The sequence below is a fragment of the Malus domestica genome, chromosome 15, assembly GCF_042453785.1.
Source record: "Malus domestica chromosome 15, GDT2T_hap1".
Lineage (NCBI taxonomy): Eukaryota > Viridiplantae > Streptophyta > Magnoliopsida > Rosales > Rosaceae > Malus > Malus domestica.
Genome location: NC_091675.1, coordinates 51,013,709 through 51,038,691, shown reverse-complemented (window position 1 = coordinate 51,038,691; position 24,983 = coordinate 51,013,709). Strand labels below are relative to the sequence as shown.

Genomic DNA, 24,983 nt, shown 5'->3' with positions numbered 1-24,983 from the left:
TAACTAATGAACAAATAAACGAAGGTACTGTTTACTGTTAACAACCAATAAAACAACAAAATTAGTCCAAAAGCGCCAAACCACTGCACATTTCACTTCACGAAAATATTCCTTATTACATGGTACACCATTCATCGTCATCGTTTTGGTACATAAAGGTGGAGGTTCTTATACTCTTTACCAGTCCGCCAAGTACACACAACAATCGAACTCGACGAGTATTTTAGCGTTATGAAATTCGTCACGAATTAAACTATACATATGACATAACGATAAAATCGTACACTGAAGATAAAAAAGTTAAACCATCTCTCAAATTTTTGTCATGTTTGCAAGGCTTGTAACTTGGAGCGTGCCGCAATCCTTCCCTCCGGCACAAATTGGACAATTTGGACTAGAATCCCCAAAATGTAAATAAATAAATTCATGTGAGATTGCAACCCAGGATTAAGAACCAATTCAAACTTAATAACACGCGAACATACCATAATTTGGCCCGAACAAAATTCCCCTTTTAGGTATGCCTCCATTTTCATGATGTCTTCAGTGAAGGCCTTAAGCCACGATTACGGAGATGATTGCCTTAAACATATGAGGAATTAGTGTTCTGACTGAATGACATAATCTGTTTTCAACAGAATAGCAAACCATTATAATCTACCAAATCATACCCGCAAACAATCGGGATTAGGTCATTGTTCATCACAAATAAGCTACATAAGCTTGTTTGAAAACAAATCCACACCGATGGGAGGTTTCAATAGTCATAAATTATGTATTTGATCTGATACTTGAAATTAACAGCAGAAAAAAAAATCTACTGCAATTTCCTTTTCTGTACGAGTGCATGAAAAGTTATAGGCAAAACAAAGAAGGAAACTAAAGATGCAAGTAATCAAGGACGTACCAGCCTTGGATGTTCTAAGAACCTGAAGATGATTTCTGAACCCACACTTGTTTCTGCTAGCGAACAGCGAAATATTCTAACTACTTTCAGATAAAAGGAAGATTAAATAATATGGTAATCAACATGGCAAGAGCGCATACCTCAGGGGTACCATGAACAGAAGCACCTCTTTTAGATGGCTTCCCCTCACCTACATTTACAGAACTGTCATCTTTCATATTATGGGCACTTCCATGGCGACCAAAATGTCTATGTGAACCTAGACAAAGTATAAAAGTTTAGCAGAAGATGTAGACGTGAAATTTAAAAATATAAACAAATAGATGACATGTGATAAGTTCATAGTTGCTAGTATCTTGGCTTTGGACATGCGATTAGTTCATAGTTTGCTAGTATCTTGGCTTTGAAGATTTAACTGACCATTCTCTACATGAGAACTATTACGTCCACTTGTAGGATTTATAACTTCCCCAGTCCTGCTTCCATAAGAAGAGTCGTCCTTCCCTTTTCCATGACCTAGAAAATCTTGCACTGATAGTCAGTGTATATTCCTATAGTAGTGTATATTCGTGCATTGAGATTTGACTCAGCATGATTTAATACTAAAGATCATCTATACTCACAAACACCTGAGCATCCATGTACAGGAACAGCCCTTACCTTCAAAGGAATCAGATATTACTTGAGGGCGTTGTAACCCGGAGGATGGCAAATGCTCAGCACTAGCATGTGAACTATCAGCACGATGAAGAGGAGCCCAAACACCACGATCAGGTCTATCCTTGTTTCGTGTATTTTTTTCCTGCCTCTCACTAACACTAGTTGTACCATGCACGTCCTTTTTTGTAAATCTATCAGCTGTTGCCCTCTTTCTATCCCCTTCAGAGCTCATTGAGTTAAGTTCATTAGTAGAGATGTCACCATTCAACCCTGACCTTGCATTGGAAGGCCGAGATACTCGCTTAACATCTGAGTTCAGACTTTGAATTTTCTGCTGAGGCTGAGTTTCAGTTGAAGTTTGACTTTGGCGTCCCTCATTATTTAAAAGTATGCTTCTGATCATTCTTCCACTAGCCTCACGCCTTTGGTTCTGCTTCGGAGCATGTGAAATAGGAGAACTTCCAAGTTGTGACATACCTTCAACCTGGGGAAAATTAAAAAGACCATCACAACTAATTCAAAATTATAAAAACTTAAAGACTGGTAAAATAATAGATCATGTCCACGTGATAAATGAAAAAATAGTATAAATATCCGAAACAGAGAGTCAAATAGGAAGGCAACTAAAAAAAACTGAGAACTTACAGGAGATATTTCACGCTCTTTTCCTTTAATAAGTAAGATTTTCTTCTTTCCAGAGTCAGAAATCACAGGGATTCCTGAAACAGAACCTTCATTGATAAAAAATTTAAGTTAGCAAACATAAAAACACAGCAGAAAGATACGAGAAATTACGGGCATATATTTTTTCTTGTAGTATCTAGTTTGGTGTCTAAAGAAGATTGGAAGTTCATTCTCCCAAAATTTCAGTCAAGTGAAAACATTAACTAAATTAAAATTTGACTACAAGAAAGTACCGCATTAATCACAAAAATGATTAACTTGCATAATGCTCTCAATTAACGACAGACTCTAATGATGACCTAAAATAAGGTGGGGAAACCTTTTTTTATCAGTTTTTTTCTTAAGAAATTATTTCGTATTATACTTTTGCATCAAATGGAAACTTCAATTACATGATATACTTTTCATTCTGCAGAGCTATCAAACTATTATTTAGTTTAGGCCTGTTCAAACTTACAATCAGCAATAAAGCAAAGTCCAAGATAAATATCAACTTTCAATGTTTTCATCTAAGACAATGATTGCTTACATAAAGTTTCATTTAAGATGTAACACTTCTTCATTTAATATTTAAAATCAAGTTCAGATCTAATCTAACCTAACGGTTCTAATCACCATCACCGAATCCTAAATTTGACCAAACAATAATTGGATTCAGAATCAAATTCAAGTTTGAACCATCAGACTTTTTTCTGTAAGATATTTGAACCTAATTGTATTCAACCAATCTTTGATCTGACCATTGACAGCCCTATCTAAACTAATACGGTAACATTATGACATGTAACTAACCACTGAGGAAATTTGTGATTAGGTATTACTTCACACACTAATCGCATACATGAGATATTATTGCTTGCAACCAAATGATACTGGAAAGAGTGGCCAATTCCGAATTAAATTAGAAGCAGAAATTCCTTCATGCACATAATAATCAGTCCACCTTGAGCAATTGTTTAAAATTGAAAACATCTCCTACGAATGGAAACAACAAACACCAACAGAAGGAAAAAAAAAACACTAACAGGAAAAAAAAACACTGAGTACCAATTTCATTTTCTAATGTTTCTTTTCCACTTGAACGAGCCAACTGATCCTCTCGCCTGGGTACCACATTGAAAGTGGATTTGTCCCTTCGACTTGTGTGTTTAGTACCGTCCTTTATTATGTACTGTGTCAATCAAAAAGATAATTTACAATTCTGTTACTTTCTATACACAGACATATGTGGTACATGTCACAGGGTAAAATAGAAGAAGGGGAAAACATAAATAAAAAAACACAAAGAGTCAAGAGCATATTTTGCCTCCGCAAGGAGAAATCATAACTGAAAGGAAAGGTCTATCGACAAAAGATGCCCTCAAAACCCCTCTTTACAGGTGATTGTGAACATTTATACATAAATGGAGGCACATGCCTTTTTCTTCTCAGAGACCCGTTTTGTAGAAGGTGAGCCACGTTTGCTAACAGAGGCAGCCCTGACTCTTCTTCTAACCTTCCGAACAACGGATGAAACCTATTATCAAACAAAAAATTCAATACCTCAAAAGAAATGTAGATGAAAATTATAAACTAGGATGTACCTGGAGAAAGGAAAAGAATTACATTTCACCTTAATACCTTATAAACTAGGATGTACAAAAATAAATTTCGTATGAGATTCTACCACGGTAAAGGAACTCCAGTAAAGCCACACAGCTTATCTTATCTCCTATTGTCTAACATATTAGCAGACAGATCGTTATAGGTTGTTCGCAGAGAAAAGGGATTCATGTGCACAAGTAAATAAACCGTACAAAATCAGGACAGCTTATAACATTCTGTTCGCTATAAAAAATAATGAGAGTAAAAGTTCAACTTTTTAAACACAGAGTGTCTAGCTAGAGTCTGAAAATATGAACATGTGCTTGTGCGGATGCACATGACCATGCTTACTTTCATGTGCGTTTGTGTGTCTGTTTTAAAATAAGTTAGCCCTTCATGGAAAGTGGATTAATATTGGATAGCGAATGACGAATTTTATTATTCAGGACTCAGCTTTCAAAAGTGACTAGGTACATCTGTGAGGCATAATAAATGCTGATCTGGAAAAAGATTTGAGACACTGAATTATGCTATTATTTTATAGGGTAAAGTAGATAAAAGACAGCCCAAGAGACACCATATATCAAATTCTGACCATAACAGAACTCCAGACTACCATTGTGTGCTCCAGAGCTCTATCTTAATTTAACTATACATATTTTCAGACGCAAGTGAAGGTTTTCATGGATAGAAAGTACAAATAAAAAGACCCTTACATATTAGGTAAATAGGCAGATAAATAAAAGAAGGGAGTCAACTTCTTTTCTTAATTGGGTAATTTTATAATGTCCTCAAAGCAATATTTTTTTTTCTGGTACTGAAGCGATAAGTTGAGAAGAAGACTACAAGGAAATGTAGTCTATTTATTATTTAGGGCTATGTAATGTATTTTCAACACAAGGACACATAGAAAAACAATTGTAGTGCCATTACCTGAGTACCACTTCCAATAGCTCGTTTCTGACGAACATACTCCATGAGGGGTGTAACAATAGGAGCTTCTTTTGCACCACCTAACAAAATAACAGAGAAATAGTGTCAGATCTTGAGAAAACTAACTCGTATTGATATAACCAAAAAAGAAGAGGGGAAACTTTCCGGACTACCAAAATATTATGCAAGTACTAAGAAAACATACATACAAAATGTCAGTAAATGCATAACTAACCAGCTTGTTCTGCTTCCTTTCTCTCCAGCTGTATTTCTGCACTAGGAAGATGCTCGACAGGCTTTGCAATAAGTTTGAGGAACTCCAAATAATCAGGATCTAAATTTGTCAAGTATGTTGCAGTTAGTTGAATAAGTCAGGTCAGATCATGTTAGTCTACAAGCTTTTTTTTTTTTTGGGGGGGGGGGAACTAAAATGAAAGGTTGTTTTTTACTTTTAATTCTACTTATTCTTGAACTTCTCTTCATTGCCTCTCTCATTTCCATTTTATGCCTCTCCGTTCTCTCCTCGTTATTTTCTCTTTATTCAGAAAATAAAAACTTTATCAAACTAGTCCTAACTTAGCACCTTTATATATTGTCCCTTCACGGCCATCCTTTTTCGTACTAGGTTTTGGAACACGCTGTGAGGGTGCATATTCAACTATAGCCTTGAATTGAGCCCCTGGAAAGAAAAAAAAAAAAGTTTCAAACTTTCAAGCCAAGCTTCAAATATAATATACGACTGAAATTCTAACACCAAGGTGGATATATTCTTTTATATTGCAAGGATCAAGCAATCTCTCTCTCAAGTTACAAAGAAAATTTGGATACATCAATATGACACAAAGTCATTAAAACAAGGTTCTAACTTAAGCCAAAAAACAGAAACATTCGTACATATGAATATACCATGGTAAATAAACATATTTCCAGTGTTCCTTACCCTTCTCATTGACAAACACGTGTCCATCAAAGAATTCAGCAAACTCAAAAACATCTTCAGGTCGCTTGAAATCTATGTAGGCCCGAGAATACCTCTGGTTCTTCTGGCTGCAACATTATTTCAAAAGAAAACTATTTAAATGAGAAAATTTCCTTATTCTCCATTTCTTTGCCAAGAAACGAATTAGAAAACACAGATTCTTGCAAAACCAAACTTCCCCATCAATCATGAGTTCCACAAACATGTGAATCCACCAAAATTGATAAATCAATCTGGCTACTCAAAGCAAAACTTAATAAAGTAAAAATGAAAAATTCAAATATATACGGTTTCCTTCTTGCCCAACAACGGTTTTTACAACTGAGAACAAAAGGGAACAAAACCACTTTCCATGTCTATCTATCGACATTAGAACAAGTACAGGAGTAGGAACTGCATGGGGAACTCACTACCTATAAAACCCCATAACATCTACAATATTGATTTCCTCTTGTTTTAAACGCGGTCGCAGACCAAAGCTCAGCACAGAATTTATTCAAATAACAGATTATGGGTATACAAACTCAACAAATAAGTAATTAGCCATTCAAAAATGCAAAAACAAAAACATATTTGTATAAAAATTCGTCCTTCTCTCTTTCCCCTTAAGTAACAAAGAAACAAACATATCTCTTTCCCCTTAATGTAACAAGTTCAATTTCCCCAAGCCACCAAAAAAGGGTCAAGAAATGCATTCCGGAAGTATTTTTATTTGCTTTTAACATCAAAACCAAAATCCAAAATTTGCATAAAAATGAATAATCACTTACAATGCTACAAAAATGCCATATAAACAGCTCCAATTAGTGGGATAAGGGAAGACATGGCGCAAAACCGAGATAAGGCTTGATTGTTGTTGTTGTATAAACAGCTCCAATTAAAAATAAATAAATGAAAGAAATCCCCATTCGAATTGAAATTACAATCCTAAACCTAATTTTTCTAAGAAACAGTAAGAATAAGAAAAAAAATGATTGAAACCCCAAAGTAATTGAAAAGGCATGACCTATTCTTTCCTGGACGGAAGCAGAGCCAGTTGTAGCGGTCGGCGAGCAGGTGGTCGATTTGGTGGAAGAGATCGGACTGAGACAGAGACGGAGGCAAGTGCCGAATTAACACCTTCGTCCTCACCAATGGCACCTTCATCTTCTTTTTTTCTCTTCTGATTTCAATTTTTTTTCAATCTGCCTGCCCTCCTACTTCTCCTTTTCCTTCTTCTTTCTACCCTCCTCCCTCCCTGCTTTCTTTTAGGGGTATTGTCCGCTTGCTCCGAATTCGCAGAGCTGCTAATTTCTCGCTGGACTTTTAATTTTAATTTATTAGTTTGCTGCGACGGGGATTAAATTTATTTTTGTTGCTCCGCGTTTTCAGTTTTTTTATTTAAAATTATAAAAATAAGTTGTTTTTAAATTTAGTTTTTTTATACCTATTTAAAAAAAAGTACCAAAATACCAAACCTGTGCTACTTCTTACTTTTATAATTGGTAAATTTTTTTGCAAACTTTAATTTTAGTCTCATTTTTTGGAAAATTTTATAAACAATTAATTCCTCTCCTAGCATTAGAGATTGGGTTCATCCAAAGAAGCAAAAAGCCCACGAAATTGGGCCAGTAACTAGTGTGTAGAAGGTCCAACCCAACTCCAGAACATAAGCAACTAGGATGTGAGAAAGACTTTGTGTACACTTATTTTATTTTTATTATTTTAGTATTATTATTATAAAAGATAGAGTATGAAATTATTACAATATTTAGAAGATGAAGAAGTTTTGAACGCGGAGTGTATGGATAGAAACACCTTATCCATTAAGATATTGAACACTGTTTATTGTTAGGGGAGAAATAAGAGTTCGAAACTGTTATATATACGTGTACACTATTTATGGTGGGTTTCATGGAAATGAAATAAATATATGTGTAAATTTTTATTTACAAATCACTTTTATATTAATAAATATTCTATATAATAGTGTATTTGTGTTATATAAGTTGTTCTCGTTGGATAAAGGCAATGTTGTTTAGTCTTTAAAGATGTAAAACTCTATTTACATGACAACTCATATGATTTACATATTTGAAGATATTTTTTTTCTTGCGAAGATTATTTTCTCTTCCTCTTTCTTATAAAATTGGCCGCAACACAAATTAAAAATCCGAAAAACAATTGACAAAAAACAAATCCCAATAAACATGGAAACAGTGGGTGCAATCTCGGCCGTTGATTGTAATTTTAGCGGGCCCCACAAACGCCAAGGGTCCCTATGCAAATACAGGCGATAATAAATAAGTAAACAAGTCTTGGGGAACTTATCATCTCCCCCACTGTGTCGGCGATTGCGACTCTACTATTTTCCTTTGCAAGTAAGTCATCTCCCAATTCCTAATCCCTTGAACAAATTCTTCTTCTCTTTCGAACCAAATTTCTACTTTTTGTTTGGTTTCCGGGAAAATCCAGGTTTACGCTTTCTGCTTGTTTTGCCTCTCTGCGCCCAGTCGAGACTTATTTGGTGCATTATTGGGGGCTTTTCGTTTTCCCGGAAAATCCCAAGTATTTCTGCTTCTGATCTGTGTTCTTAGCGTATTTAGCTGATTCAGGTTTTGGATTTGATTAATTGTTTCTTATTTTGTTGACTGGGGAGTCATCTAGCTTTAATTGCGATGATTATGATTAAATATATTAGATTTACTTTGAAGATTGCAGTACTTGATGATCGTTTGCTTAATTTGCTAGATGTATTCGTACAAATTTGTTTGCTTCTGTCTTGGTTCCTATGCTCTGTTTAGTGGTTGGAAATTGTTTTAAATGGAACTAATAGTGATATGTGAAGCATAATCAGCCTTCGTATTAGCCGAAATTAGAACATCGGGTCGGTGTTTCAGTTGTTTTTAATATATTTATTTGGGACTGCGTATAATTTGCTACATGTATTCGTACAAATTTGTTTGCTTCTGTCTTGGTTCCTAGAGGTCGCACTTGGTGCGATGGCAAGTGCCTTCGCCCATGAGCGGTAGGTCTCGGGTTCGAGACTTGGGAGCAGCCTCTCCATAAAATGGGGGTAAGGCTAGCCGACATTCACCTCTCCCAGACCCTGCGTAAAGCGGGAGCCTTGTGCACTGGGTACGACCTTTATTTGAAGCATAATCAGCCTTTGTATTAGCCGAAAATAGAAGAACGAAATTAGAACATCGGGTCGGTGTTTCAGTTGTAGTTTTTAATTTATTTATTTGGGACTCCCTATAATTGTTCGAAAATTGTGTTATGTTTGTTTGTTTGATTACTTCGAATTTTTTTTAACTTAATGGAATGTCTTGCCAGTCCATGGAAATACGTGTGGCTTTTGGGTGCTGAGAAAGTTTCCATTCCAAAGGGAAACAATTCATTGACCATGTTTCGAAATCACTATCTTCTGCTCAGAATAAAAAACGATCTATTGATTAAGGGTCATTTGCATAATTTTGTTTCTATCAAAGAACGGAGATATGACTTCTGAGTTTTGGAATTGTGGTTACATGAAATAGGGATTCATTTATGCAGTGGGTGTGTCGTAAAAAAACATTTTTCTATTGGTCCAAACGTGATTTTTTTCATTGCACGTTTATGCCTTATGTGAAGCATACTTTTTTTACTATATATACTAACATAACTAGATGCCAGCTCAGGTTTCCTGATTTACATAATGGGTGGAAGTTCGATTGATGATGACTGGGAGCTTGCTTCACTGACTAGTGCTGTTCGCACTGTGGTCTTAGTTGGACGTACTGGTAATGGAAAAAGTGCAACGGGAAACAGTATTCTTGGAAGAAAGGCCTTCAAGTCCAGGACAAGCTCCTCTGGTGTTACGAGTACTTGTGAAATGGAGAAAACTGTATTGAGAGATGGACAAGTCGTAAATGTTATTGACACTCCTGGTATAATCTTGCTAATTTGTATTCTTTGTAGATTCAATCTGAATATATACATTCTGTCCATTTCTTGGAATAGAGAGACAGATGGATAGGGTAGTCGCATCAATGAATTTAGTTTTCAAAAGCTAATCTTTCTCCCTGTGTTGACTTGTGTGGCACACCACTGCAGGTCTTTTTGATTTTTCTGCAAAGTCAGACTTTGTTGGCAAAGAAATTGTCAGATGTATTGATTTGGCGAAAGATGGAATCCATGCTGTGGTTGTAGTTTTCTCAGTTAGGACTCGCTTTTCACAAGAAGAAGAAGCTGCATTGCGTAGCTTGCAAACTTTGTTTGGAAGCAAAATTATTGATTATATGATTGTGGTCTTTACTGGGGGAGATGATCTTGAAGACAATGATGAGACCTTGGATGACTATTTGGGCCGTGAATGCCCAGAACCTTTAAAGGTTATTCACCAACCTTTAACCTTGTTATTTAACGTTTTGCTTCTTTTGTTTCGTTTCTATAAACTATTATGTTATCTTCACCATTAGTTTTTTTTTTTGTTTTTGCATTTCTTCCAGAATTGATTTTCCTTTTATTTGATATATATCAACAGGGTTGTGCTTATTACTTCCACCTAGTTCTATGATTATCTGGAATTATTTGCTACATAACTTGAATTACTTCACATTATTAAAGTTTCGTGTAGAAACATGAAGTCAAGTTAAAAACCTGTTAAACCCACCCCTACGCTCATAATGGTTTTCCATTTCCTTCATTCTGGATGACCATTCATTTCCTCATAAGCTTACATCATCCTTATTTAAGACAGTAAGAGCCGGACTTTCCGTCTTATTTTATTGGGACAGTTTTCAGCAACTTCATTTTCAGCGTGTCCATGAAATCAGTGGCTCCTTTTTTGTATTTAAAATGCACTCTGTCATTGATCATGTCTTGTTTCTTTGATCCCTTCTCTTCAATTGTCTAGTGTGCTGGAGATCAAAGAATATTGTCCATTAGTAAGCATGGTATAATGGATGATGGATTTTCACTATAGTAGTAGATACAGGAGAAAACGTCAGCCCAACCTAGATTAGGGAAAACTCTATCAATCCTCGCCCAAACAAGGCCCTATCCTCTTTCTTCTTTAACCATGCCTGAATCAGGGCTTATTATAGTTTGTATTTACGTTTTAATGTATGGTTTGCAACCACTTACGTACAATTTCTTATGTAATCCATTACCATCTTGAATACTTGGATGTTATGTATTAAAAGATTAATGAATTCTTGGATTATTGTAGGACATCCTTACTCTGTGTGAAAACCGCTGTGTGCTTTTTGATAATAAGACTAAGGATGAAAGTAAGAGGGTTAAACAAGTCGAGAACCTTCTATCCCTTGTAAACAAGGTCATATCACAAAATGGTGGGCGACCGTACACAGATGAGATATTTGCTGAAGTGAAGGTATTTTATTATTTTTATTCTTAACTACTTGCTTAAATTGTCTTTTTGTTTGTAAATATCATGATAAAGTTTTCATTGTATCTGACAGAAAGGGGCCATTAAACTTCGTGATCAACAAGAAGAGGTCAACTCCTTGAAGGGGTATTCCAAACGAGAAATATCTGAATTGAAGGATCAGATGCAGCGTGCACATGACGAGCAGCTTAAGCGGATTACTGAGATGGTAACAGATTGCCCTAAGCTTTCACATGCTTTGCTTTTGGATTTAGCTATGGATGTCAATATATTCTTCCAGTTTTCTTACTCGGTTAAAACTAGAATACCATGTTTGGTTGCACTCTTTGACAATGATATTGACCACCTCTTGTGTTTTTTTTTAATATGTTGGGACCTATTTCTTATCATATCTAAATCACCGTCCCATGTTTTTCCTTTCCATTGATTGCCTTTGAAAATATTATCACTTGCAAATACCTTGTAGACAAGTTATTGCATATAAGGTTGGGATCAATGAACTCTTGAATGCATTTAGTAGTCAGTCCCGCGGTTGTAGAATACCTTCAGATGAGATTTTGCATAGTTTATTGGTTCTCTCTCACATAAGTTTGGAGATGTACAGTTTTATGCATCATGCGTTACAAAGTTTAGGGATGGCTTCATAAGTTTGCTTTATATTTTTTCATCTGTTCTAATGTCATGTAGTAGTTTAGGTAGAATGAAATGAGTGGAGTGGTCATCAAGAATTGACATTTAGTATTTGCAGAGTTGGTAGTACAAAAAAGTGTTAACAGTTGGAAATTTCCTTCAAGCCATATCTTCTGATATATAGGACTTTGACATCATATGTTTCGAGTTGACATATCTGTTTTGCATGCTTATGTTCTCGTGATATAACAGAGTATGAAGCATGAAACTGGGATCACCTGACGAGTTTGATAAGAAAAATAATTGAAGAGAGTTTTTCTGTAAACTATGGAACAGAATTTTTCTGAAGATAACTTCTTTAACTGAATTTTGTTGTCGTCTTTTTAGTTTTTGTTGTTTGTGGCAGTTGAAAGATTGGGTGAGAAAGACTATAGGGAGGCTTTACAAAATTGGCCTTTGTGTGGCTTACTGATTAATTGCATTATTATTTCTCTCAACATTTATAATTTTTGACTAACCATATGTTGTGATTGAAATAAACGTCTATATGCATGGGCTTTCGTTATTTTTTTTTTCCTTTGAAAGGATCAAATGTTGCATTATTCTTTAGTCCTGAAACATGATGATATTACACAGGTCGAGTCAAAGTTAAGAGAGACCACTATGAGGCTTGAGCAACAGTTGGCAGATGAACAAGCTGCACGTCTGAGAGCAGAAGAGAATGCTCAACAGGCTCAGCTGAAGTCTGATGATGAAATTCGAAAGCTTCGAGAACATTTAATGAAAGCAGAGGAGGAGCTTCGTAAAAGAGGTGAAACCAAGTGTGTCATTCTATAAATGCAACTTTTGATAAAGATGCGTGGTAAGGAATCAATCTTTCTCCTCGTTTAACGGTTGGCTAATGTGGAGTTTGCTGCAAACTGTTTGTGACGGCGATTGACAATGATTATGGTTTGAACCTTTTATGTAAATAAATTGGTAGGATGCTGGGTTTACTATTTCTGTTTTATACCTATACATATATTTTATATATTTTGTCTGCAACTCTGGCTTACAATTTCAGCATATCCTTCAGTATTGCAACTGAAACCACCTTCACACATACCACCCGTTTAGATTTCTTGGATGAGTTAATCTTTATCTTCGGTTCTCTGTGTTTATTTTACGCAGTTTTAATTGATAGTTTAAGCCAAGAAGGGTCGACTTGAAGAAAAGGCGGCCCTTGCATTTTGAACTTACCATAAGATTGACCCTGATCCATTGGAGAATCCTTAGAGTTTCCTTGCCTAGTGAATTTGATTTGTCAATCGAATTTCCGGTGAGTCAAGAGACTTGCAGCTTAAGTGTTAAGCGTATTTTGTGTGTGTGTGTTGTTAAGTATTTGTAGAGAATGGGATACTTGTGGAGATGAAAAGAAGCCATTGGTTTTTTTTTTTTTTTTTGAGCAACCAATGAGGGTATGCGTACGATGGAAAGATGAAAGGAAATCGGAGAAAAAATAACTGAAACTTGGAATAGGAACAAAAAATCGCTGACCATAAAAAGAAAAGAAACAAAAAAATCCTTGCCAAATTTTTTGTAGCAGCTTCTCCTAGCTTTTTGCGTCGATTTTCATAACGGTGTCTAACTGTTTGATGTTAAATGTGGAACCACAAGTGATATATCGTTGTTCAACCGGAGTTGGGTTACATCTACATTGGTGTCGTTTCCGTTTCTACTAGAAAAATTGTTTGGTTACATTTACTAGAGTTTGAGAGAGTGACGTATCTAGGGTTACGAGCCTTGTATCAAATTTGGGTGAGGTTGCTCCCTTGTAAAATAAGCGCAAGCCTCCCTTTCTACATACATTCAGTGAGACCCAAATTAGGGTACAACAGTTGATATGTCGTCAACAGAGTTGTCGGCCATGGTTGGACCCACGTCTATTAGCTGGTGAGTTTTCTTTGTCTAAACAAACAATATTATGTTTTAATTTTGTACGAAAAGGCAGGGATTGCAGGCACAAAATCGAATAAATTAAAGAAAATTATTAACAAAGATGTATGTGAAGTAAAAAAAAGTGGATAGCACACTCCTAGACATTATTTTGTAATTCAAAGAGTGTCTCTTGGGGTGACACTTGGCAAAGAGACTTGGTGACACTTATTTAATTTGTTTAGAGGGTATTTGATAGTCCTTCCGTTTTTAGATTTTAGTTTTTGTTTTCATTTTTTTTCTAAAATGAAAGATTGTTTGGTAGCTTTTTGTTTTCAAAAGTGTGGTTGGTTTTGGTTTTTTAAAATAAAAAGCTACTTTTTAAAAAATTAAAAAATAAAAATAAATAGTCACAAATTTTCAGTCTTGCACTTTTTTTATTTAAATTGAAAACTGCAATGGTTATCAAAATCGATGATAATTGCAAAACTGGATTGTCGTGTAACGAAAACTTAGTAGTTTTAATTATTGCATCCAATCAACGGAAGGGAAGGTTCTGTGGAAGATATACTAGTACGTGCTAGCATAGATAACACCATGAAAGAAACTGGGAAACCCAGCTACTCATTATCTCATCTTATGTAACGAATAGTTCAGCATCACTGCCATAATTAAGCTAATTAATTAAATTACGAGACATAGTGTAGTAATTATTCTTCGTAGTATTTAAAAAAAAATTATTCGGGGTAGTACTAGGTACTTAATCCCAAAGTCATATTACAATCCTTACAAATACATAATTAAGCTACTAATTAGAAATCTTGTTGAAAAAGTCAATATTCGTTCCGAACACATAAGAGAAGATAAATCATCATTAGTAATATCTGGATATAATTAAGATGATTGAGGTGACAGAGGTTAGCATTTCCTGCATTTGAAGATTCTGCCTCCAAAAAGCTAATTAATTACCTGCACGTAAACACAACAAAATATGAAACTCAAGATATAAAAAATTTCTGTTTTATTATTGTTTCTGTACGAATTAAATTACAGGTTAAATTATATATATATATATATATATATATATATGTATGTATATGTATATATAATTATTAGTAATTTAGTGATTACCCAAGATGGAGAATCTTCTTGTTTTGCTGTGGGAAGGTAGCTCCTCCACCCTCAATGATATTCTGGCTAAAGAAATTGCGCGAAGCTAATGCCTGGATTGCATTCATCTCTGGCACAGAAACCATGTTTGCTTGGTGCCTCTCAACTTCTGATATCTGATCATCGATCCATCGGAAAATTAAACATCGATGTGTATATATCAATAATTTCTGATTTAATTAGCTAGTAAATGTTGGAATATCGTACGTACATTATATTTTTTGAGAACTATTATAAAACATATATAACTTAGAAGAGACTGCATGCATATCAGTTATTTTTGAGTGATTTTAGTGGCTAATTAAACATGTATGTATACACGCACAGATGGGAAAGTACTCTCTTCATCTGATGATTAATTAGTTTCGGCATGCATTTTCATAAAATTAACGTATATGAATACTAATCTCTGCGCTTGCGCATACCTTAGTTCGAAGATAAACATTTTCGTTTTCCAGCTCAATCTCCTACGTACATAACAGAGATAATTGATTATATTTAGAGCATTCACTTCATAGGAAGAGAGCAACTCTTCTTAAATGTAAAAGGTTTACCTTTTTCTGCAAGTACTCAATCTCTGCAATCAGCATTTCATCCTGTTCTCAAGCATCAGATACATACATACCAGGAAATAATTAATTGCGAGAGGAACATTGAAGATGGCCAATTACTAAATTGGAAAATACGCGTATGCAGCATTCTTCGAAAGCCATCAAGAATATCGTATAAATCAATCGTTTAATTGAGTGAATTAATTACCTTCTTGGACCTGATTCTAGTCATGCCTCGTTCAAGCCTATTTTCCAGCTGCTTTAGTTCTTTCACAGTCAGATTACTCAAGGCATCTCCCATTAAGTGCCTACAATTAAGCAATCAATATTTTTATTCATCCACTATATATACAATTAAGCGCCTTGAGATGCAAGCTAGGTCAATTCTATAGAGAAGTATACTTTAATTTCAAAACAAATTGATATCTCTAGGTAACTGATGAAATATGTATATATTTTGGACTATTTTCATGCAGGTTCATTCGGGAGGTTATAAACAATTGCGATCAAATTAATGGTCCTTTTCCAGTTCAATGCATGTATATACAAGGAAATATACAGTGGAGAGGATCACCTGTTATAGTTCTGCAGCATTTGAATCTGTTGCCTCAGTTTTGCCGATTCCTGTTGATAATACTGCATATCAAGACAAAAATGCAGCAAGTATTTCTGTCAATCTGACAAATGCTATTATCCAAAGTAAGTTAATCCATTAACCAGACCACAAGATATGTATCAAACTTCAACAGAAAGGTATATGCAAGGACCAAGGTTTATAAATATATATATATAAGATATACACTCACATAATATCTGGTTAGGCATAAAAACTAAAATAAAAATACATTAAACAAATATGTATATGTATATGTGTGTGTGTGTGTATATATATATATGGCGCACCTGAGCATTAATTTCAGTAATAGAAGTTGATCCTGTGCTATCTGAACATGCCTTCTTGTACCTCTCTATGGTGTTTCTTATACTGCTGCAGGTTAAATTTAAATTGTGAAGTGTCAATAGGTGATACAGATGTGTAAACTGATCAACTTCTTTTTCAAATAAGTTAATTTCACATGAACCCACAAAAAGGATCTAGGAAGGATAAAAAGAGTTGATGAACCAATAGAATAACTACTAGCACTGTATGGGTTCATAAATTTTTGAAACATTATAAATATAGAGAGGCTGAGAGAGCTAGATATATATATATATATATATATATATATATATATATAATTCATGACAATATATAATTGGAAGTTGTATCTTATGTTAGATGCATTTTGAGGGTGTCAACGAAGTTCGGCTTATAGTGAGCTTAAATATTGTAGAACTACATGACTTTTAAGGGGTGATTCTAAATATATAAAAAAGATTATTAGATACTGTAAACTGCTATTCCATGCCAAATAATGTTTTTCAACTTTCTTTAGCTAAGGCTATTTACAGTCATGGACGGCTAAAACGTACTTAGCCCTTGGCTACGTTTAGCCACCCATAAACCAATATTTTAAAGAATATTGTAAGGCTAAGTCTTTCTTTCTCCAGTCACACATGGCTAAATTTTTCCATCTCTAAACGGGCTTGACTTGGGAAGCACATGATGGGGCCGCTAAGGGATTTGAGGGCTCGTTATATATACCCTGCCGGGCCTGCCCTTTGTTAAATTTAGATTTGATTCTTTTAGCTGATTCATTTTGGTCCTTTGTTAGATACCCTTGACTGAAGATGACCTAAATTTGTATACGACCATATTTGGTTTTGTTCAATAAACAGAACTTTAAGTGCAAAAATAACCTCATGCGATTTCGAGGTGTCAAACAATGAAGGGGTGGCTGAAAGCACATATATATGTTGGTGAGATGGGACATGAATGAGAGATAGGGCACACTGCCTATGGATAATATATGCATGGCGTGGCTCTCAAGTCAATTCAATCCCTTTTGTGGAGGGCAATGACATATATATATATGCACAGCACTGGCCACCACGCAGCCACGCAGATGTCAATTACAAATAAGACACTTTATTTTCTCCCCTACTTTTAGTATTTCTTTTCTCAGCTATATACATAAATATATAAATCACCACTTAATAAAACAAACAATTATTTCGAAAGTTTTTTAGTTTTAGGGAGAAAAATGTTAATTCAACAAGGAGGTTTTGTCAAACAAATTAAGAAATGGGAAGCATAAGAGAAAAAACGTCAACTCTAAAAAAGATAGAAGAATAATTCATAAAAAACGGGTTTACATAGGTGTAACTCAATTCTGTACAAGTCATTATCAAAAGATATACTGCTATTGTAAAATAAATAGTTCAAAAGTGTTGCAATTTTTAATTTGACATAGCTGTAGATATGTGCTAAAGCAGACAATTTTGACGTTGAAGACGAATAAGACGAAAATTTGACACTGGAAAGCAATTGGGACTTAGGAGGATGTAGGAAGACATCCATGCATGCAACAAAAGACTAAATGTCAGCACAATTACGTACGGTACGTGTAAAACTCCCCATTCATGCAAAGAAACCCCATTGATCAATGAGCTCTCCAAACTCTTCAATTCTGTCTGTTTAACCAAAATTTGAACGGTCAGGAATTTATTCCCTGTTTACCTTCACCTTCACCTTCTTCTTCTTCCATTCATCTTCTTCCCTCTTGATCTCCATCTCTCTCTCTCTCACCAGCTTCAGAATTGAAGGATCTAGAGAGGATTTAGATGGTAGAGATCTAGAGAGGATTTAGATGGTAGAGATCCAGAGAGAATTCCAGTCCAACCCCAAACCTCAAGAGTCAAAAAAGAGTATGGGTGGATCATGGATGGGTCAGTTAACTTGTTCCATATGCATAACCCCCACAAATGCAGCAGCATGGCACGTGCATGTTACCCTTGCATGTATTAAAATAGAAACCCTAGAACTAAAACTGAGCACAGAGTTTATTAGAGTTTCATATTCTTTTTTGCAAAGTGGTAAGTAAATATACATAAATATGTATATATATTATGAAAGTTTTAACCTTTTAGAGTGAAAACCAAAGTGAAGAGTTGAAGAAGCTTTCTCTTGAATTAGAGTACTGCACAATATAGCTAGATAAAGACAAACAGAAGGGTAGTAAGGTTTGAAAGCCAGAAATGGAAAGGGAAGACCATCGACACGTTATCATGATATATGTGATCTCAATGCATGCCACTGCACACACAGAGAGAGAGAGAGAGAGAGAGAGAGAGAGAGGGAGAGAGGGAGAGAGATTCTAATAGATTTGTAGCCCTAAATATGAAGAAAATGAAGTATCAAACACACCCAACAAGTACTTGATTCTTGTGGAACAAAGTAGGTCCAAATTGGTGCAACTGTTTCCTTTTCATTCACTTTTATGTCTTTGAGAAAACTGTGACTACAGTGGTTTTATAAACACCATATATACAACAGTAACACACACATATGTAGAGAGAAAGAGAGCATTAACTTAGATATTTTTCTTTTTAACGCAAACCCACGCAGACAGTGGCGAAGCCATGATTTTCAGAGGGGAGGGGCGAAATTCAAAAGAGTGTAAAGTTCAATCGAAGCGGTTACTTTCACATTAGATAGTGCAAAGTTTTGACTCAATATTCATAGCAGAAAAGGGTCTCTCCACCCAAGCAGTTGTAAGCAATAATATCTAAGCCATTGTAAGAAACTTAAATTGACTAGGATTAGATCCTAAAAAATGTTAGGTACTAATCAAACAACGGACTGAGACCTAGCAGCTAGGTGCCTAGACGAGATCTAGGCGGAAGCCTAGATAGATTTAAATTATCGTAAAATAAGCATTAAACAATATTTACATTGTTTTTAAAGTAATACAATATTTATAAATAATATGAGAGTTTAAGATAAATACGGTGGGAGTCTTAAAAGAGAAAATAAAAATACATACAAGACTTAAAAATAAAAGGAAAACTAAAAAAAAACTCCAAAAAACTTCATTTTTAATGAAAAACCCTTTTTAAAGGTATAGTGAATAGCACCAGAGAAATGTATAAATGTGGTTTTTCGTTAAAAGTGAACAGTACCAGGAGTTTTTTTGTTAAAACTCCCAAAAATAAAACCACAAATACTTGTTATCTTGTTAACCAAACACCCAACTTTAAAACACTTGTCATTTAAAACTCTTCCCCAATACTTGTTATCTTGTTAACCAAACACCCAACTTTAAAACACTTGTCATTTAAAACTCTTCCCCAATACTTGTTATCTTGTTAACCAAACACCCAACTTTATCTTCAACCCACATCCAAACACCCATCTTCTTCCTTGCTTTTCTCCCAGACCCGACACCCCCAACTGCTTTTCGTCAATCTCATCCCCACACCTCCTCCATCAACCTCTCCTCCGTCCATCGCAACCGCATCTCCTTCCCCGTCGATCCCACTCCCACCCCCTCCTTCGTCGTCCCCACCGTAATCCCTTCTTCGACTTTCTTCCAGACCTCTGTTAATCTCCTCCACCATGAATTCCGACGAGAGCGAGGGGAGTGGCGAAGACCTGGGGTCCAGTGGTGTTTCCCGACGAGGGGAGTGGCGGCCGCCACTCGTCGCTCCCACGTGGCTTCGCCACTGCACGCAGACACTTGCAAGCGCTATTTAAGTTGGACTCAACGCTTTCTAAATTATTTTCATAAAATCAAATTTAGTTGGACTCAAAAATTGGGAATTAATAAAGACAAGAAAAATCTCCAATAATATATAGTTGGACTCAAAATATATATGTTGAACAATCTTTAATTATAACCACTCCTACTTTATCTTGGATATCCTCATTCTTAATCATGTCCTCTCTCGGATGAGAAAGGACATGATTACGAGTGAGTATATCTGAGGTAAAGTAAGAGTGACCGCAATTAAAGATAATATGAGAAAAAATTGGTTAAGGTGGTTCAGACATGTGAAACGAAGACCTACATATGCTCCTATTAGAAAATACAATTACGAGATAGAGGCTTAGGATAAAAAGGGGTACATGAAGACCTATGAAGACTTAGAAAGAGATTTTAAGAAAAGAAATAGAGAAATTTGAGCTAACGGAAAACTTCTCGGAAAAACCGAGCTCATGAGTGACGTTATAGAATTCATACACCAGACCAACTTAGTAGGATAATACTTCTTGTTGTTGCAATATTGCATAGAGTGATATTTATTAATTATCTAGCGATCCAGCGCATAAATTGTGACCCAAATGTAAATAACTACTTAATCAATGCATGCATGCAAGTGAAGAAAATAAATAATCAATGATAAGTGAAGTGAAGTGAAGTTAAAGAACAGTTAAGGATGAATTTAGTTATAGGATATTACTTGTTGTTAGAGTACTCGTAGAGACGGCCCCGGCTAGAGAAGACAATGAGGGCAATTTCAGCATCACAGAGAATGGATAATTCATATGCTTTCTTCAGCAGCCCATTTCTTCGTTTGCAGAAGGTCACTTGCCGATTCGTCGTGTTCTCAATCCTCTTGATTTCAATCTTTCCCCTCCCCATCTTAATATCTATTTACTTTGATCCGGTCCAAGAGCGAACCAACCTCCTGCCTGTATACATAAAAGAATTTATACAATATTAATAAATAGGATATATATAGTACTAATTTCATATAGATCGTTGCAGCGTGATGATTAATTAAAATAACAAGAATTAATTCTGAATAAAAGAGAAAGCTAGCATATGTGTGTGCATACATACATATATATTACTAAATGGAAAATAAACTGCTAATTAAATAGAACACCCTATAAATCACTATAGGACAGACTGAAAAAAATTTAAAAAGAAAATCCTCTTTGAGATATCTCCTCCTCTCTCTTCTCGAGCTATCAAAGGGAAGGACTGAAATTAAGATATTATAAATGAAAAAGATAATTATGATGGAGAATCGATCGGGTGATGGGAGACATCAAGGATTATTGTGTTAGAGACTAAAATAACAAAAGAAAAATAAATCAAGGAAATCAGACAAAAAGTATGATAAGAAAAAAAAGAAATCAGACAAAAAGTTGAGGAGATCTAGAAGTAGATCGCACCGGAAAAGTATGAGGGTTGTAGGCCACTGAAAAAAAAAACAGCAGTTTGATTAATGCGAAGGCCAAACTAAGATAGAAAAAAGTCCATAAATATTTTACCCAAAAACAAAAAAAGAAAAGAGTCCAATATATATTAAGCATAGAAAAAAAATGCCCTATACAAACTCTGGTACCAGAATCTACAACATGCTGAACAAGATTTTGGTAGTCATGGCACCATTAATGGTGCAGTACCCTTTACTAGGAACTCTTTCCTTCTCTTTCTCTCTCTCTCTCTCTCTCTCTCTCTCTCTCTCAACCATATGAGAAAAACACAGATCAGTAATATATAGATTACTGAGCTAGCTAGGTTTGTGAGCATGAGCTGGAAGTTAGCTGAAGAAAACTGGGGCTGAAATCAAATTCAAAGAAAAAAGAAGAAGGAGGTGGTGGTTCTGCAAATTAATTAGAATACACACACACACACACACATATATATGTTAATATATATATATATATATATATATATATATATATATATATATATATATATATATATTGGAAAGCCAAAGGCCTAAATTTATATAAAAACGAAGTCTCAGTTATTTATTCTTGATATCATGTTCAATATGTAAATAAAAAAGTTGACAGAGAAGAAAAAGAAAGTGAAGAAAGACAGAAAGATGAAGCAACAGATGATATATATTTGGGATCATATATATCAAGAACACTATAAAACCCAGACTTTATATACAAGATAAAATAAATAAAATAAGAAGACAAGATTAGCTAAATAAAAGTTCGGAAACGAAGATCTAGCTACATATGAAATGCGATACGATGAAAAATAATAGTATTTGGAAATTTGTTTTAGTTTTTCCCTGGAAAAATGATGAGATGATTTTGTTTAAACATAATGAGCTGAGGACCTTTACTTAGGGTTCCACAACTCCCCACAACTCCTTTGGGTCTTCTCTTCAATTGACCTCACCTCAGCTTTCGGAAATATCTAATCCCAGAGAAGCCAAAGCTTGTAGGCAAGTCCTCTTTCCCACGCCAATTATAGCCTTTTTCTTACTTTGTCCAACTTTGATTTGTGTGTGTGTGTGAGTCTAGAGAGAGAGAGAGAGAGAGAGAGAGAGTTGGCCTTTTACCGAAATGGGATACAAGATGTGGTTGTTTGAGCTGATTTGAACAGCTTTGCAGGTTCAAATTCGCTCCATAAACTGCAAGTTTTGTTCAAATGTTAGTCTATAATTATTTGGTGAAATGAAGAGCTAACCTGACTAAAATGCCCTTAGGGCGTGTTTGTTTGCACTCACTAAGTATTACTGGATTGGACTGGCTTACTAAGAATATTAATCCCATGTTTGGTGTGAGCCAGGATTGTGTTTAATGGGACTATGTCGGACTCGTGCCGACTAAACTCTTCACTAATCGGTCTTAGCGAGACCTGTTTGAAATGGTACCAGGCATATCGATTTAGGTTGATAAAGATTGAAACTTTTAGGAAGGGTTTGAAGAAATTTGATTTTTCCAAGAGAGAAGAGGAAGAGCAAAGGTCACTGTATTTTTCATATGATCTCAAAAGACAAATTACAAAGACTATATCTTTCCACAGCCAGTCTAAAAACAGATCCTACATCTATGGACCTAGAACTCCTCTCCGACCATAAATGGTTATTGGAGGATATCATCCATCCACTTGGAAGTAGATGGGAAGGCTCAGTTCAATTAACAAAACAAAACAAAAACACCAGCTGTAATCTTTCTAAAACTAGAAAAAGAAACTAGCCGTTGAATTTCAATGGCTCCTCCTGATTTAGTAAGGTCTTCATTACTTCAGATTTCTTAGCTCTCTTTTTTGATTTCATCTGCAGGTTTAGCTTCTGCAGGATAACTCTAAAGCTAGAATGCAGCTTAATTCTCAACAGCCTCTCCTAAGCTGCTTACTGGCTTTACTCTTAACTTCATCCTCAAGTAATTGAATCGATCTTTAGGCAAAGCTTTTGTAAATATATCTGCCAACTGCTCTTCACTTCTGCAGTACTTCACATCAATGGATCCTTGCTGCAATGCTTCTCGAATAAAATGATATTTCCTGTTTATGTGTCTGGTTCTCTGATGAAAAACCGGATTTTTGACCATAGATATTGCAGGCATGTTATCACAAAACAATGGTGTTGCATCAACTTGCAATTCACCAAAATCATCCAAAACAAATCTTAGCCAGATGGCTTGAGCTGTTGCTCCTGCTGCTGAGACATACTCTGCTTCTGCAGTTGACAATGCAACTGTGTTTTGCTTGACTGAGGCCCATGAAAATGTACCACTACCAAAACTGAATGCATACCCGGATGTGCTCCTACTGTCATCTTCACTGCCAGCCCAATCTGAGTCACAAAATCCAATCAAAACAGCATCTTTGTCCCTTGTAAATTCAATGCCATAGTTGAGAGTACCTTGAATGTATCTAAGAACTCTTTTAGCTATTCCCACGTGCTTCTTCGTGGGACCATGCATGAACCTTGATAGCAAACTGGCTGCATACATTATATCAGGCCTAGTTGCAGTTAAATATAGCAAACTGCCAACTATTTTCCTGAACAACCCTTCATCAGCCAACTCACTTCCATCAACTTTCTTCAGTTTCTCACCTGTGGGTAGAGGTATCGTCACTGACTTACAATCCTCCAGACCAAACTTTACAAGTAAGGACTTTGCATATTTGCTTTGATGAATAAAAACCCCTCTTTCAGTTTGTAGAACTCTCATTCCCAAGAAATGATGTAAGAGTCCTAAGTCAGTCATCTCATATTTCTGCATCATGTCTCTTTTAAACTCACTGAGCAGTGTATTGCTACCTCCAGTGTATACTATATCATCAACATATATAGAGACTATGATCATATTTCCTTCATCATCAGTTCTAGTGTATAAGGTAGCCTCACTTATGCTTCTTTTGAAATTGCAGTTTGTGAGATAAGTGTCAATCTCACTGTACCAGGCTCTAGGAGCCTGCTTCAAACCATAGAGAGCCTTCTTCAACTTATAGACCTTGTGACTTGCATTTTTGACTTCAAAACCCTCGGGTTGCTCAGTGTAAACCTCCTCCTCAAGCACTCCATTTAAGAAGGCTGACTTAACATCTAGTTGGAACAATTTCCAACCCTTTTGTGCTGCAAGTGCAATCAAAGTTCGAATTGTATCCAACCTTGCCACTGGGGCAAAGGTTTCATTATAGTCAATACCAGGTTTCTGAGCATACCCTTTTGCCACAAGTCTAGCCTTGTGTTTTTGAACTGATCCATCAAGATTCAGTTTGGTTTTGAACACCCATTTGACTCCTATGACAGGCTTGTCTGCAGGTCTTTCCACCAGCTCCCAAGTTCCATTTTTCTCAATAGTTTCAATCTCAGCATCCATTGCTTCCTTCCATGCATTGTCTTCAATAGCTTCATGATAGGTTTCAGGCTCAATAACGGTCATATGACATCTTGCATAAATGTCCTCCAAACTTCTCAGCTTTACTGGTGTATTGCTTGGTGTTGAGCCTT

At 35.5% G+C, this 24,983-nt stretch overlaps 3 protein-coding genes across 26 annotated transcripts; 1 reads left to right on the top strand and 2 right to left on the bottom strand.

Moving 5' to 3' along the window:
* Positions 1-61: 61 nt before the first annotated feature.
* LOC103431741 (regulator of nonsense transcripts UPF3) lies at positions 62-7,068 on the bottom strand. Of its 12 annotated transcripts, none has more exons than XM_029094656.2 (14): positions 6,754-7,068; positions 5,709-5,815; positions 5,352-5,447; positions 5,004-5,102; positions 4,769-4,848; positions 3,669-3,767; positions 3,299-3,422; positions 2,213-2,298; positions 1,568-2,051; positions 1,328-1,423; positions 1,048-1,166; positions 908-960; positions 486-625; positions 62-394 (listed from the first exon to the last, which is right to left on the bottom strand). In XM_029094656.2, exons 1-12 carry the CDS (start codon positions 6,891-6,893, stop codon positions 922-924), a joined length of 1,569 nt encoding a protein of 522 aa, XP_028950489.1. In that variant the 5' UTR covers positions 6,894-7,068; the 3' UTR covers positions 62-394; positions 486-625; positions 908-921. The 12 variants fall into 12 exon arrangements, with proteins under 12 accessions (XP_028950489.1, XP_028950487.1, XP_028950488.1 ...); XM_029094654.2 differs by having other exon boundaries at positions 908-963; positions 6,754-7,066; XM_029094655.2 differs by having other exon boundaries at positions 486-582; positions 908-963; positions 6,754-7,066.
* A 918-nt stretch (positions 7,069-7,986) lies between these two features.
* Positions 7,987-12,792, top strand: LOC103402210 (immune-associated nucleotide-binding protein 9). Of its 6 annotated transcripts, none has more exons than XM_008340951.4 (6): positions 7,987-8,107; positions 9,407-9,655; positions 9,822-10,099; positions 10,939-11,103; positions 11,192-11,326; positions 12,385-12,792. In XM_008340951.4, the coding sequence occupies exons 2-6, from the start codon at positions 9,424-9,426 to the stop codon at positions 12,583-12,585; spliced, it is 1,011 nt and encodes a 336-aa protein (XP_008339173.2). In that variant the 5' UTR covers positions 7,987-8,107; positions 9,407-9,423; the 3' UTR covers positions 12,586-12,792. The 6 variants fall into 6 exon arrangements, with proteins under 6 accessions (XP_008339173.2, XP_008339172.2, XP_008339175.2 ...); XM_008340950.4 differs by having other exon boundaries at positions 7,995-8,107; positions 9,402-9,655; XM_008340953.4 differs by having other exon boundaries at positions 8,056-8,294; positions 9,402-9,655.
* A 1,574-nt stretch (positions 12,793-14,366) lies between these two features.
* Positions 14,367-22,582, bottom strand: LOC103402209 (agamous-like MADS-box protein AGL11). Of its 8 annotated transcripts, none has more exons than XM_070814476.1 (10): positions 22,356-22,461; positions 21,448-21,473; positions 20,727-20,958; positions 16,287-16,371; positions 15,958-16,019; positions 15,592-15,691; positions 15,387-15,428; positions 15,258-15,299; positions 14,794-14,948; positions 14,367-14,631 (listed from the first exon to the last, which is right to left on the bottom strand). In XM_070814476.1, exons 3-10 carry the CDS (start codon positions 20,906-20,908, stop codon positions 14,628-14,630), a joined length of 672 nt encoding a protein of 223 aa, XP_070670577.1. In that variant the 5' UTR covers positions 20,909-20,958; positions 21,448-21,473; positions 22,356-22,461; the 3' UTR covers positions 14,367-14,627. The 8 variants fall into 8 exon arrangements, with proteins under 8 accessions (XP_070670577.1, XP_070670579.1, XP_070670582.1 ...); XM_070814478.1 differs by lacking the exon at positions 22,356-22,461 and adding an exon at positions 21,621-21,879; XM_070814481.1 differs by lacking the exon at positions 21,448-21,473 and having other exon boundaries at positions 15,958-16,007; positions 22,356-22,582.
* Positions 22,583-24,983: the final 2,401 nt, after the last annotated feature.